Below are 13,161 nucleotides of genomic sequence, written 5' to 3'. Positions count from 1 at the left end.
GGTGCGAGGCGTCCTCCTCGAACGATTGCGTTTGATCGATGTTTCGCGCTACGTAAGTGTTTCAATTAAAGAGAAGAAACAGGCGGAAGTTATCTTTCGTCCGCTGCGTTCCGCGTTTTAATTCAATTACTTAATTGGACGGGGAAGATTTTCGATTGGGGAAGGGTCGTGAATTATTCACAAGTTGGTCTGCGACGGGGGAAATATCGAAATCGTGGAAAATGAGGAATAATTGGAGGATCGGTGAAATCGGTCCAAGGATAAAACAATAATTTGTTTCAATTATCCGCAACGTTGCTTCCACCTCCGTTTACGGTTGTTTCACGGAAAAAATACGCATCTTCTCTCGTAGCCTCGTCATATCTCTACTAATTGAAATTTTCTTGTTCCAATTATTAATTAATTATTCGTAAATAATGTATAATCTTTGTATATAATGTTGTATATAATATTCTATTATATCGATATTTTATTTTTGTAATTTAATGTTAAATGAAAAAAAGAAATTCGATCATTCAAATTTTTTTATCAAAACATCCTCGTCCTCTTCCGTCTCGGTCACTACAATTTCTTGCTTCTTGAACGTCAGATCAAAATCGTCGGGAAATTGAGGGCGATACGTGGTGAAGTCCTCCGTTTTGCAATAGTCGGTGAAGAAAGTCAAATATTGCATCTCCTCCTCGGTTGGCTTCAGCGCCACCGCCAGTCCCTTCAATCTATGTATTTTTGGAGGCGATCGCCACATCATAGTCTTCTTCTTTGTCGGAGGTGGCTCCATTGCGCGTTTCAGGGAGACCAGCAATCGTTGCATAAGCTCGAACTGTAAAGTAAATAATCGTTTCGTGAAAACGATTGTTCGAAACGATTCGTTTCGGATTAGATAGAATAAGATAGAAATAAGAAATATTTTTCGCGATATGAGGTATGTCCAGCCAGTGTGTGAATCGAATAAGAACAAGATATAAGTAATATTAAGATTGTAAATTAATTTTCGCGGATATATCTAACCTTCTTAGCGGCTTCCTCTGTCTGCTTCATGACCTTCAACTCCTGCTTGAAGCCCTCCTTCTCGGCAGCCTTGACCACTTCCGGTGGTAGAGTATCCAGCTTCAAATTCAAGTCGTCGTGTATCTTCTCGATCCATTTCATCATCGAGAAACTATCCAGATTCGCTTCGTTCACCCCGACACAACTCTCGTACGCATCCTCGACGAATACCTGAAGACGAAGCACTTCCTCCGAGCAAACGGAATCCCGGAACACGGTTTCCAAAAGCTCGTTCGCGTGCTTTTCCAAATCTATGGCTCTGCTTTCCAATATGTGAATGCTTTCCTAAAAGTAATACGTTTTCACACGTAAGTATATATGTATGTACACGCGTATATTCACCATTCTACTCTACTCTACTTTAATCCATGCGATGTATTTTTAATTCAATTCGATCGATTATATATATCATTACGCGCAACTCCTTGATTATATTGGTTATTTCTTCAATTTCTATCTTGATCTGTTGTTCAGCACTTTGAATCGTCGACATCATTTGACTCATCGGCTCTGCAAGACTCTCCAAGTGGATCAACGCGTTCAAATTTTGCATTTCTATCGATCTGAACACGTTGATCAGCTCCCACGGTTCCTGAAAATACAAATCCGCGGGACCCGCCTCGCTAATATCTTGCTCGAAAAAATCTGGAAGAAACCAAACCAGTACGTAACATTTTTTTTATTTCTTCTGGATAGTTAACAAGTTAATATTAAGAATAAGAAAAAAAGAGAGAGGGGAGGAGAGAGAATTCTGAGTAAATAAGAAACTTCTAATGCATCAGTGACCGATAAGAAAGGTAATGATTCGCGAAATGATAATTTCATGCGAAGCATCGAGACAATATATACTCTAATATATGCTCTAAAATAATAATAAAATTTTTCCACAGGTTCGACTATTATTGTTTTGAACGGAGGGGAGATAAAAGATGGATATTTGCCGCCGAGTTTTCACCTATAAGAGCGTCGAGCGAAGCAACATCGCCCAGCATTCTGTATCGTCCGAATAAATCCTCCGGATGGTCGTAAGTGATGCTCTCCCCGGAATGACTGCGATGGATCCAATCGTGCTCGGTTCGCCAAGAAATCGGAGATATCTGATAGAGGAATCGTTGACACATCTTCATCATTCTCCAACTCTCTTCCCAGTGATATACTTCCAATCTAATCCGGCCATATTCAACGGAAAGCTTATTCCTGTGATCCGTCATCTCTCTAGTTTTCTTCGACTCGTTTTCAGCAAGGAATAGACTTTTCATACTCTCCTCGTGATCCTTCGAGAGAAATTCCTCGAAACCGCTTATGTATCGACGATATCGTCGCTGGATCGGAAAAAATACATGGTGGAGAACATATGGTGGTGGAAGAACAACGGTGAGAGATATTGGAACGTGGAAAATTTCTTATTTCTTAGATTGGACAAACCTTGATCTTATCGAGTCTTTTTTGCTCCTCGACGAATTGTTGATCTATGCGAATGCAATCGTCCATTTCCTGGCCAGCTAATAGCCGACACTTTAAAATTTCACGAGAATCTTCCACGTACTTGTGTACGGAGAATTTTTCTCTCACTAGCCTGGCATCCAGTTCCGAAAAGTAACGCGGATCCACATCGGTGATGGCTATAGCTTCGTCCAAATCTTTGTGCTTTTTTGCATCCAAGGCTTCGATGTCCACGTCCACCTTGGCAAAAGTAACAATAATCGTATAAACTTTCAATCTAAGGAAATTCTTTTGAAATCGAACAATCGAAAGAATGAATAGTTTTTCATTGTTGTAACTGATAATTGAAATCCGACATTTTTGGAATATCCTTCTATTTTTTTAATTGCAAAGTAAAGATTATTGTAGAACTGTGTTTGGTATATCGAAGAATAGCTTACGCGAAGAGATCGTAAAAGCTGTTGTAAAGTTTTGGTGTTGGAAAGCGCCCTTTTTTCCTTATCTGTAGTACGTTGTTTCGCTTTCCAGTATTGAAAGTAAGCGAACATGAGAGAGCAAGGAGGATAAACGAAAAAACATTGCTCCTCGAGAACATTTCTGGCTTCTCCCATGTGTTCATGGCCTTTGGTAAAATAGTACTGGGTCCTAAATTATTTAGAAAAAAATGTAATAACTTTTCTATTTTTCGGAGATTTGACAATTTGAAAATGAATTATATCTTATATGATGAGTAATATAATTGATTAATTAAAACAAACTATTCTCTTTGTTAAATTAAATCTTTAATATATACTTCGAACTGGATGTTTGTAAAACAATGTTTATTATTTTGCAGAAATATATACTCGAAAAACTCCTTCAGAGTTTTCTTCCTGGGCACAGTTATCTTCCGTCTCTTCTGAGCAATATGACGCTCCCTACAAGCTCTTGACGTTGGATCGCTCATTCTCCCGTAATTCAGCTCGTGCTTTATTCAAACTCTCGGCTTTTCACCTGTCGGCCATTCACCTGTGTCGCTGTGTAGAAAAGCTCGCCTCCTCATCTGGTCGCGTTGGTCAAAGGGAAACGCCAACAGAAACGGCATGCATTTGATTAAAACTTTTCAAGTGTCTGAAAAAGAATGGAAACTTGGAAGAATCCGTTTCTATCGAACAAAGTTATTGCGGATGTAATTAATTAGAAAAAATTCTTATAATTTTCTATATATAGAAGGATATAATTTTTTTAATTGTATTAATTTCATTGAGAAAAAATGTTGCTTCGACAGACATTAAAATATTGATAAAAAATATATATATATTTATATATTAAAATAATATATTTCACAAATATTTATAATTTATTTTACTTTTGAAATTCTAAAACGTATTAATATATTATTTTCATGAGTATTTCGATATTTTTGATATTTTTGAATATTTTTTGATTTTAGATATTCATGAATCTTAAGATTTTATATTAGTAATTATATTCGAAATTTTTTAAAAAATATATAACATCAAAAATGAATAATATATGTTATTCATATTCCATTCGGTAATTTTCGCTAAGAATTTTTTATCAATATATGATTTTTTAATCAATATATGATTTTATGATTTTATTATTATTAACTGTCTGAATCCTCTTGAATATCTGAAAATATTTTTATCCGTTAAACTAATAATATATCAAACTAATTAATTTAACTAAAATTTGCTTTCTTTCTAATTTATTATATATAGTATTAATAAATTCATAGATTTCTATGTATCTTTGTCTCGAGAACAATATTAAAATGAAGCAAAAAATTGAAAATATTCTCGAGCAATGCAGTGAAAAATTGATTCTTTAAGATTGGTATGCCTGAAACATGCGAATTCAAAGCTTAAAGAATTACTTACTTTTTAAAACAAGTTCAATTCTTGTACTTTTCTTAGTGATAAAACTGCTAGATTTAAACATTTAAAAAAAAGAAAGAGCTGAGAAAAAGAAAAAGAGAGAAAATTCGATAACCTTCTTTTTAATATATATCAACTTTCTATCAGCAAGTTGACGTTTCGTAGATAAATGGTTGTTAAGTGGAATTGTTTGCCATGCGCGTTGTATTTTGAAGAGTACTTCATGATTTTCTGATTGAATTATGTATAGTATGAATCAACTGCACGAACAAATCAAGATTGTTTTATCCACAATTTATTATATTTTAGACACATCATTGTACAATGATTCTGAAATGTGAAAAAATTTAATTATATTTTCATTTTTTTAAAATTTAAAAATTTAAATTTTATGATGTAACATATATATTTGATATATGTATCTATTTATTTAATCTATGAATTTTAAAATGTAAATTTAAATTTAAATTTTAATAGTTTCAATATAATAAAAATATTTTGATATTTTCTGTGTTTAGTGTAATATACGAATTATGTTTAATGGCATAAAAAAATTCTTATGAAAAATTAATGTAATCACTACAAAAATTAAACGTAGCTACAATCTTAATAAGATTATTATATTGTGATATGTAATATAATATAATGAAAAATACATTATCTAATTTAAACTAGAAAAATTTAGTATAATATTAGTAACTTAAATAATTTTAAACATTAAAATTTCTATATTAATTGTAAGATAAATATTTAATTTTTTCATGACATTTTATTTTATTCTCTCTAATCTATTTATTCGTATTATTTTCATGAATAATGAAAATGAAATAAAATATAAAATTGAATAGATGATCGAATAGATTCTATTAAGAATAGTTATCAATAGATTAGACAAAAAACAAAATAATAAGATAGAAACAAAAGTTGAGAGAGATACTATATATGAAAATTGATAATCAATGCCATCTTTTAAATAATAAAAATATTTTTTCAAAAGACAAAATAAATTAATTTTTCTATATATAAGTATAATGTACAGTAATATACAGTAATAAATATACAATATATTTGTTTCTATGTTTCATTTCTATGTTGCATGTATATTTTATATATCTTATGCTTTCATTTATAATCTATTTTATATATATTATTTTGTTACTATCCTTTTACTTTACGATATACTTTACATATTTTTTTCTGTCATATCTTTCATCTTTAGTTGAATACAGATTTGTTTATATTTTTGTTGATACTTTTCAAACAACTATTCGTCAAGATTATGGAATTTTTGCTATTTCTTTTTTTTACAAATTTTTAAATGAATACATTTTATCGATAAGTTAGGTAACTATTGAAAAATTTTGATTAGCGCCATCTCGCGTTTGAATACTCGAAACTTTAATTTGTTATTACTATAACAGAAAATGAAAGAAAATATTCGATATCAGATACAAGGAAAATAACCTTGTACGAGAAAGATAAAAAGTATCTTCTTCCACTTTGAAATTCCATAGAAAATTTATTAATTATTCGTTTTTTACTTACTAAAATTTTAGTATTTTTGAGTTTCAATCTTGAAAGTTTCTCATATCGATTTTAAAATTAAAATTTTTTTTCTTTAATTATTTATTAACAATTAACGCGTCTAATATTTTCTAATGTATCAAAGATGTTATAATAAAAATTGATAATTATTCAAAATTTTTTCACTTTCAAGCTAGATCTTCGAATAAATTTTTCGTATTTTTAAAATTTCTTTAAAATTTAAAGGTATAAAAGTTAAAAACAAATGTTCAATGTTCGATATATTAAAACATATATTAATTGTTATTAAACAATTATTTGAAAAAAAATTCACATTAAATTAATAAAAAAAATTTGCCTGAAGTTCTAACTTGAAGTGCAAGCTTGAAAGTACAAAAATTTTGATTAAGAAACAAATTAATTAATTTTTAATATATCTTTGATGCATTAGAAATAAAATGCGTTAATCGTTAATAAATACTTAAATTAATTTTACATTAAAATTGATTTGAGAAACTTATTTGAAATTTTGAATAAAAAACGAATAATTAATAAATTTTTCATGAAGTAGTATCTTCGAAGTAGGAAGAGATACTTTTTATCTTTCTTGCATAGTATTGTTTTCTTTATTTCAAATATCAAATATCTCTTTTTATATTCTGCTATAGTAATAACAAATCGAAGCTTTGGATATCTAAATATGAGATAGTGCTGATTCAAATTTTTTAATTGTCGCCTAATTTATTGATTAAAAAATTAGTCATTTAGAACTTTATAAAAAAAAAACATTCTATAATATTAACAAATAGTTGTTTGAGAAATATCATAAAGAAACTTATATGCAAATATAAATGAAGAATTCTATATATTTTACATATATATGATGTATATATAATATATATATATATATATATATATATATATAATTACATGTATAAATTATTTTTTCTGTTTATCGTGTATATATATATATATATATTTTACATATTTTTTTATCTTTTGTATATCATACAGATATTTTTTTTTATAATTTCAAAAAGTATGAATACATTAAAAAATTATTAAGTATAAAATTGATAAATTCTTCTGAATTTGATTGAGTTATGAAATAAATTGAATATTACATATTAATAAAATATATAATATTTAAATTTTGCAATTTATCGTATATATTTATAAAAATTGGTATACATAATGTAATAAAACATCCCTATAAAAATATATTGGTAACTTGTTCTTGTTAAGGTATATCAAGATTATACGATTATAATATCAAGTATCAATCATGTATTTAATTTTAAAGGAAATTCGACAATTTGTACATTTTATTTCGAAACATCGATATGTAAGTTAAAAATAAATTAAATCTAATTTAAATTATTATAATATTTTTTTACGTTTACTTTTTTACTATTATTATAACATTCTTAACCTATTCTTTTATAGTAACTTTAACCTTTTGTCTCTTAAAACATATTCTTAATAATAAAAATTAAAAAAAATAAGTTATTAAATTATACTAGAAGTAAAAAAATAAATTAAATACATTAATATTTAACAAAATAACAAAATTTCTTTCTTTTCTTCTTCTAATATGCAAATATTAATTATATTTCAGATTAGATATTATTGTAAGAAAGTAGAAGATGATATGGAAATTCCTACAAATCCATTAAAACAATATTATAGTGCAAATGATCAAGTTACTAATGGTGTTGTATATGATCATAAACCCTTCAAATATACTTGTATAGCAGGTAAAATATATTCATGGTGTTTATGTGGTAGAAGTAATAAACAACCATTTTGCGATGGTACTCATAGAAATCAATTTCTTCAAATTAAACAAAAACCTATACGTTTTACTGTTAAGGAAACCAAAGATTATTGGCTCTGTAATTGTAAACAAACATCAAATCGACCATTCTGTGATGGTACACATTTAAATGAAAATATTGTACCAAAGAAATAATATAAACATATAAAGCAATAATTCAATTGTTAGTAAACAAATTTTTTGTTCAATATAATTTTAATTATAAGAAATATATATTTTTATTTTTTTAAATTTTATAAATGATTTAATTTTCCCCGACAAAATCCTAATTTCCTCTTTTCAATGTTACGAGCGATTCATAAAAAATTTTAATCCATGTATGTAATTTTCAATGTTTCTATCGATAAATGAAAATTCGCTATAAGTAATCTAAATGCTTATCTGCTGACTTCACTTTATGTTTGAATTTTAAACATGTGTTGTGCGATCGTAAGCAACGAGTTTTACAACAAATAGAATGTTAAACTAATTATAAACAATTTTTAGATAATTGTAATTTAGATAAAATAAATTTTATTTAGTTATTTCGTGTTCATTAATTGGTTTTATAATGAAATCTGCGTAAGTTTTCGATACTTTTAATAAATTTATTGCAATTTCGTATTGTTACTTTAATTTTAATTTTTTTACAATCGCTTTAACAATTTAAACTGTTGTAAATATAATTTTCAATAAAAACTTTATATTATTTGATTTCAATTAGAAATATAAAACCACCTGTTGCAACACGAAAGCATGGAAACCGGGCAAAATGCGACAATGATACATCTAAAGAGCCTGTTAGAGTTTTTTGCCGTTTAAGACCAATAGTTCACTCTAATGATGTATCTTGTATGAAAATTATTTCTGATACAGCCTTGGTTATTACTCCATCAGAATCAATAACGAATGTTCGTAATGTAAACAAAGCTATTCAAACGTGTTTTAGTCACGTTTTTGGTCCCAATACTTCTCAAAGAGAAGTATTTAATATTGTAGCTTTGCCACTTGTTGAAAATCTTCTTAATGGCAAAAATAGTTTACTCTTCACATATGGAGTAACTGGAAGTGGTAAAACTTATACTATGTCTGGTACACATGATGCAGGTATCATGCCTCGTAGTTTAGATGTTATTTTTAACAGTATAGCAAATTGTCAAACAAAGAAATTTGTTTTTAAACCTGATAAATTAAATGGTTTTGATATACAAAGTGAAGCTGATGCATTGTTAGATAGACAAAATGAACTTCAAAGATTCGTTACTTTTTACAATGGAAAAACTTCTAAAATGTAAGTATAAATTTATTTACATTATATTTACTGTGACGTTTTAATATTTTGTATATTTTTCAAAGATGTAAAATAGATGGAAATAATTTTAGCAATGAAAATATCTTAAATTTAAGTAATGAATCTCAAACATTAGTTATTGATGAAGATAATGCATATGCAGTTTTTGTAACATATATTGAAATTTATAATAACAGTGTATATGATTTATTAGATGAGAATGAAGGGAAGACAAAGTAAGTATAAATTTTAAGAAATTATATAAAATATTATAAAATTTATTAAAACATCAAAAAATTCAGAACTTTACAGAGTAAAATTATACGTGAAGATGGAAATAGAAATATGTATGTTCATGGATGTACAGAAATAGAAGTAAAAAGTTCAGAAGAAGCATTTGAAATATTTCAACGTGGTCAATGTAAAAGACATATTGCATATACTAATCTTAATGCAGAATCAAGTAGATCTCACAGTGTTTTTACTATAAGACTTGTTCAGGTAATATAATTTAATTATAATGTAAACATTTTATATTTGCAATATTAATATCTTACTAGGCACCACTAGATAAGGATGGTGAACAAATTGTTCAAAATAAACAAGTAATTTGTATTAGTCAATTATCTTTAGTAGATTTAGCTGGAAGTGAACGTACAAATCGCTCGAAAAATACTGGACAAAGACTCAGAGAAGCAGGTAATTTTAAAATATTAAAAATAATATTAAAATATTCTATTATATATTATAATTATGTTATTTTTATATTAATATATAATATATAATAATTTATTAAATTTATATATAATAGGAAATATAAATAATTCGCTAATGACACTGCGTACTTGTTTGGAAATACTTCGTGAAAATCAAACTCAAGGTACAAATAAAATAGTCCCTTATCGAGATTCTAAAATAACACATTTATTTAAAAATTATTTTGACGGAGAAGGAAATGTTAGAATGATCATTTGCGTTAATCCTAGTGTCGATGATTATGATGAAACTATTGTAAGCATTCACATTTAAATTTGAATAATATTTGAAATATAAATTACTTATGTGAATATCTTTTTTTTTTTCTTCATATATACAACTACTCCAAATAGCAAGTATTAAAGTTTGCTGAAGTTAGTCAAGAAGTACAAGTTACAAATTCTACAACTTCAAAATTAGATTTAGGATATGCACCTGGTAGAAGACAAGCTAATAAAGTAAGAAAATAAAAAGTTTGTATGCAGTATGTTAATTTAATACATGATATCTTTAAAAAATCGATTTTAAAAACCAAATATAAATTAATATATAAAGATAGCGATTGAAACTTATTTATCAAGTTAAAACCAATTTAAGATAATCAATCTCTTAAAGGCATTCCACAAATATTTTATATTTTATATTTTTTAATAGATATTTAAAGAAGCAAGAAATAGATTAGAAAGTGCTGGTCATCCTATTGCAGCTGATTTAGAAGTTGATTTGGGTTTAGTATATAGGTATAGTATATAGATTTTAATACATAAGTAATTTTATTTTCTTATTATCCTCTAATAATAATAAAATTATTTTATTGTGTAATAAATTTTTTTCTAGTCTTGGAGGACCATTTCCAGAAATGGATATAACAAATCCACATAATGATGAAATAATCACTACACTTATGCGTTTCTTAGAATTGCGTATTCAAAAACGAAATATTTTGCAAGAAGATCTGAAACAGAAACGTAATATTTAAAAGTATTATAAGATTAAAAAAATATTGCTTTTTTCAAAAAATTTATATCAAATTTGTTTTTTTAGAAACCAATTTTAGAAATATGCTAGTAAAAATGGAACGGGAAAATGTATCATTAAAAATTGAAAATTCTACATTGAAAGCATCAAATGATCAACGACAAAAAAAAGTAAGTCTTTACACGAAGAATTAAAATCATAATTGTTATTGTAAAATTATTAATGATATTACATAGATAAAAAATTATTATAGATATCTGCTTTGGAAGCTCATATTTGTAAAACAGAAGCACAAATTGATACTTTATTATACAGATTAAATAGTGCAAATGACATAATCAGACATATGAAGCAAGAAGTAACTTTTTTTTTATATTATTATTTATTTGTATTTTTATCAAATAAAATAATTTTAATAATTGAAAAAATTTTTTATAGTTACAAAACAAAAATATGTTATTGAATCAACGTGCAATAGACAAGCAAAAAGTAAAAGAAAAATATAGTAATAAAATTCAAGCAGAAACTGATAAAATGAGTAAAGAATTAGAAAGCAAACTTCGCAGACAACGTGAAATTCTTCAGGTACATTATGATACGTTTATATATTTTATATTATTACTATTTTATATTATTAATTTATTAAATATTTATTTAGAATCAAGTGAAAGAAAAAGAAGATAAATTGAAATTAATGAAACAGATATTAATAAGTGATGATGAAATAGATACAAAAAATAAATTAGAATGTAAAGAAAGAATTCAAATACAAAATGAAATTGAAATACCTACAACATCAAAAATCATTACAACTACTCCAAGTAGTATTTCAGAAGCTACACTTTCTACAACTACACCAAAAATTATGACAAAAGCTGTTTCAACGGTTAAATTTGATGATTATAATAACCGATTAAGTAGAAAAGTAAATATTATAATTACAATTTCATATAACATATATTTATATTTGTATAAAATTGTATTACCTTTATTAATATTTAGGATAGAATACCAGTAGTAAATCTACATTATAGAAGATCACAAAGTGCAGAGAGATGGATTGATCATCGACCTCCTGGATTAGTTCCGGTTGGTACCATTTTTCAACCAGTTATTCGAAATAAACGAAGTATCACACAATTAACAGATCCGAAAGATATTACAAACAAAGCATCCAGATATTGCCTTGTCGCACAGGAACAAGATACAGATGGTGAACTTGAAACTAAATTATACAAAGTTAGCATTAATAAGCTATAGATAATTTAATTATATTTATTATTTAAAAAATAATAAAATTTCTAAATAATAGGGAGATATATTACCAACTAGTGGAGGAGGAGCTCAAGTGGTATTTAATGATATGGAACATTTGAAACAAGTTTCATTGCTTGCAAGAAGAAAACGTAGTAGTTATTTGAGCCCCGAAAAAAATTCTACTTCTCAAAAAAGTTATTGTGATTCAGAAGAAAACAATTCAAAAAAACCTCGCGTATAATTTATTAAAAAAATTTTTGTATTTTATTGTTTTATTTTCAAATATCTGACAAATCAAATAAGATATATAGATAATGCAGATATAAAAACCAAAGATGTGAAGAAATAAAATTTTCTTCAATTTTTTTATGCAATAACTAAAGTACAAATAAGTTATAAGTATATAATTATTCGATATATTTTTGTTTCATTTGATGGTAAAATATATATCATTTGTTAGCAAATTACTTTATATAAAAAAAAAAAAATATTTTTTAGTTTAATCTATGTAATTATATTGTTATAACAAATATTTTTTACTTAAAAAATGATTCATTTAGAGCTTATTATAAAATAAAATTCAACATACACTTTAATATTTTTTTATTTATAATTTCTTAAATGTCTTATGTTAAATGTCCATTTATTTCCCGTAGCTTATACAACACAGACTCTGTGAATAATACAAATGTTAGGACAGAAGCCTGGATATGTACTGCCAACAGCAAAGTAATGAATATATACATCATTTCTACATGGTGCGAGTTGCGAAAATTTAAATTGAAAAATAATCAAAATCTTTCTTGTAATTTAGTTAAGTAAACGATTTACAAATTTATATGCTTTTGAATTTATAATTAATTTTTTGGATAAATTTTAAACAACTTAAAACTTTGCAAATCGAATCAATACTGTAATAATAATGGTAATAAATGTAATTGAAAAAATTGTTACTGTATAGTAATAAATTGTAATTGAGAAAACAATTTGTATTTTATCTTATAGAATCTATATCATTACAGAAATTGAGCGTATTTTTATGTAACCATTTTTATAACCATTCTTATAATACAGCTTTATTGGCAATATGCATTTTCATTTACTTTTGTTATTCCAATGTTTGGTAATGTATATAAATCATATAAAGTATCGAGACTAGATGAATACCT

At 26.5% G+C, this 13,161-nt stretch overlaps 3 protein-coding genes across 5 annotated transcripts; 2 read left to right on the top strand and 1 right to left on the bottom strand.

The window, feature by feature from the left end:
• Positions 1-511: 511 nt before the first annotated feature.
• On the bottom strand, positions 512-3,436 carry LOC122711241 (cilia- and flagella-associated protein 100-like). The gene is given in 7 exon segments (XM_043929812.1): positions 512-820; positions 1,009-1,332; positions 1,463-1,692; positions 2,003-2,369; positions 2,473-2,856; positions 2,859-3,141; positions 3,336-3,436. Coding segments are annotated over 7 exon segments (1,998 nt in total).
• Positions 3,437-7,145: 3,709 nt separating this feature from the next.
• Positions 7,146-7,942, top strand: LOC122711229 (CDGSH iron-sulfur domain-containing protein 3, mitochondrial). Of its 2 annotated transcripts, XM_043929799.1 has the most exons (3): positions 7,146-7,239; positions 7,513-7,651; positions 7,768-7,942. In XM_043929799.1, the coding sequence occupies exons 1-3, from the start codon at positions 7,180-7,182 to the stop codon at positions 7,791-7,793; spliced, it is 225 nt and encodes a 74-aa protein (XP_043785734.1). In that variant the 5' UTR covers positions 7,146-7,179; the 3' UTR covers positions 7,794-7,942. The 2 variants fall into 2 exon arrangements, with proteins under 2 accessions (XP_043785734.1, XP_043785733.1); XM_043929798.1 differs by having other exon boundaries at positions 7,513-7,942.
• Positions 7,943-8,165: 223 nt separating this feature from the next.
• Positions 8,166-12,397, top strand: LOC122710971 (kinesin-like protein KIF23). 2 transcript variants are annotated; one of them, XM_043929260.1, is made up of 15 exons: positions 8,166-8,292; positions 8,435-9,001; positions 9,094-9,237; positions 9,304-9,502; positions 9,562-9,700; positions 9,813-10,012; positions 10,111-10,215; positions 10,412-10,497; positions 10,595-10,725; positions 10,802-10,905; positions 10,989-11,093; positions 11,174-11,320; positions 11,394-11,660; positions 11,738-11,974; positions 12,048-12,397. In XM_043929260.1, the coding sequence occupies exons 1-15, from the start codon at positions 8,282-8,284 to the stop codon at positions 12,231-12,233; spliced, it is 2,628 nt and encodes an 875-aa protein (XP_043785195.1). In that variant the 5' UTR covers positions 8,166-8,281; the 3' UTR covers positions 12,234-12,397. The 2 variants fall into 2 exon arrangements, with proteins under 2 accessions (XP_043785195.1, XP_043785194.1); XM_043929259.1 differs by having other exon boundaries at positions 9,067-9,237.
• Positions 12,398-13,161: the final 764 nt, after the last annotated feature.

The sequence above is a fragment of the Apis laboriosa genome, unplaced genomic scaffold (genome assembly GCF_014066325.1).
Source record: "Apis laboriosa isolate Shangri-la unplaced genomic scaffold, ASM1406632v1 scaffold16_cov148, whole genome shotgun sequence".
Classification (NCBI taxonomy): Eukaryota; Metazoa; Arthropoda; class Insecta; order Hymenoptera; family Apidae; genus Apis; species Apis laboriosa.
This window is presented reverse-complemented; position numbering and strand designations above follow the sequence as displayed.

Excerpts from the sequence above, each read along its gene's own strand:
- LOC122711229 (XM_043929798.1), top strand. The coding sequence starts at position 7,180 with ATGTATTTAATTTTAAAGGAAATTCGACAATTTGTACATTTTATTTCG. Across the intron at positions 7,240-7,512 it reads TTATTTCGAAACATCGATAT|ATTAGATATTATTGTAAGAA; the intron begins GTAAGTTAAAAA and ends ATTATATTTCAG.
- LOC122710971 (XM_043929259.1), top strand. Across the intron at positions 10,726-10,801 it reads AGAAGATCTGAAACAGAAAC|AAACCAATTTTAGAAATATG; the intron begins GTAATATTTAAA and ends TTGTTTTTTTAG. Across the intron at positions 11,975-12,047 it reads TTGAAACTAAATTATACAAA|GGAGATATATTACCAACTAG; the intron begins GTTAGCATTAAT and ends TCTAAATAATAG.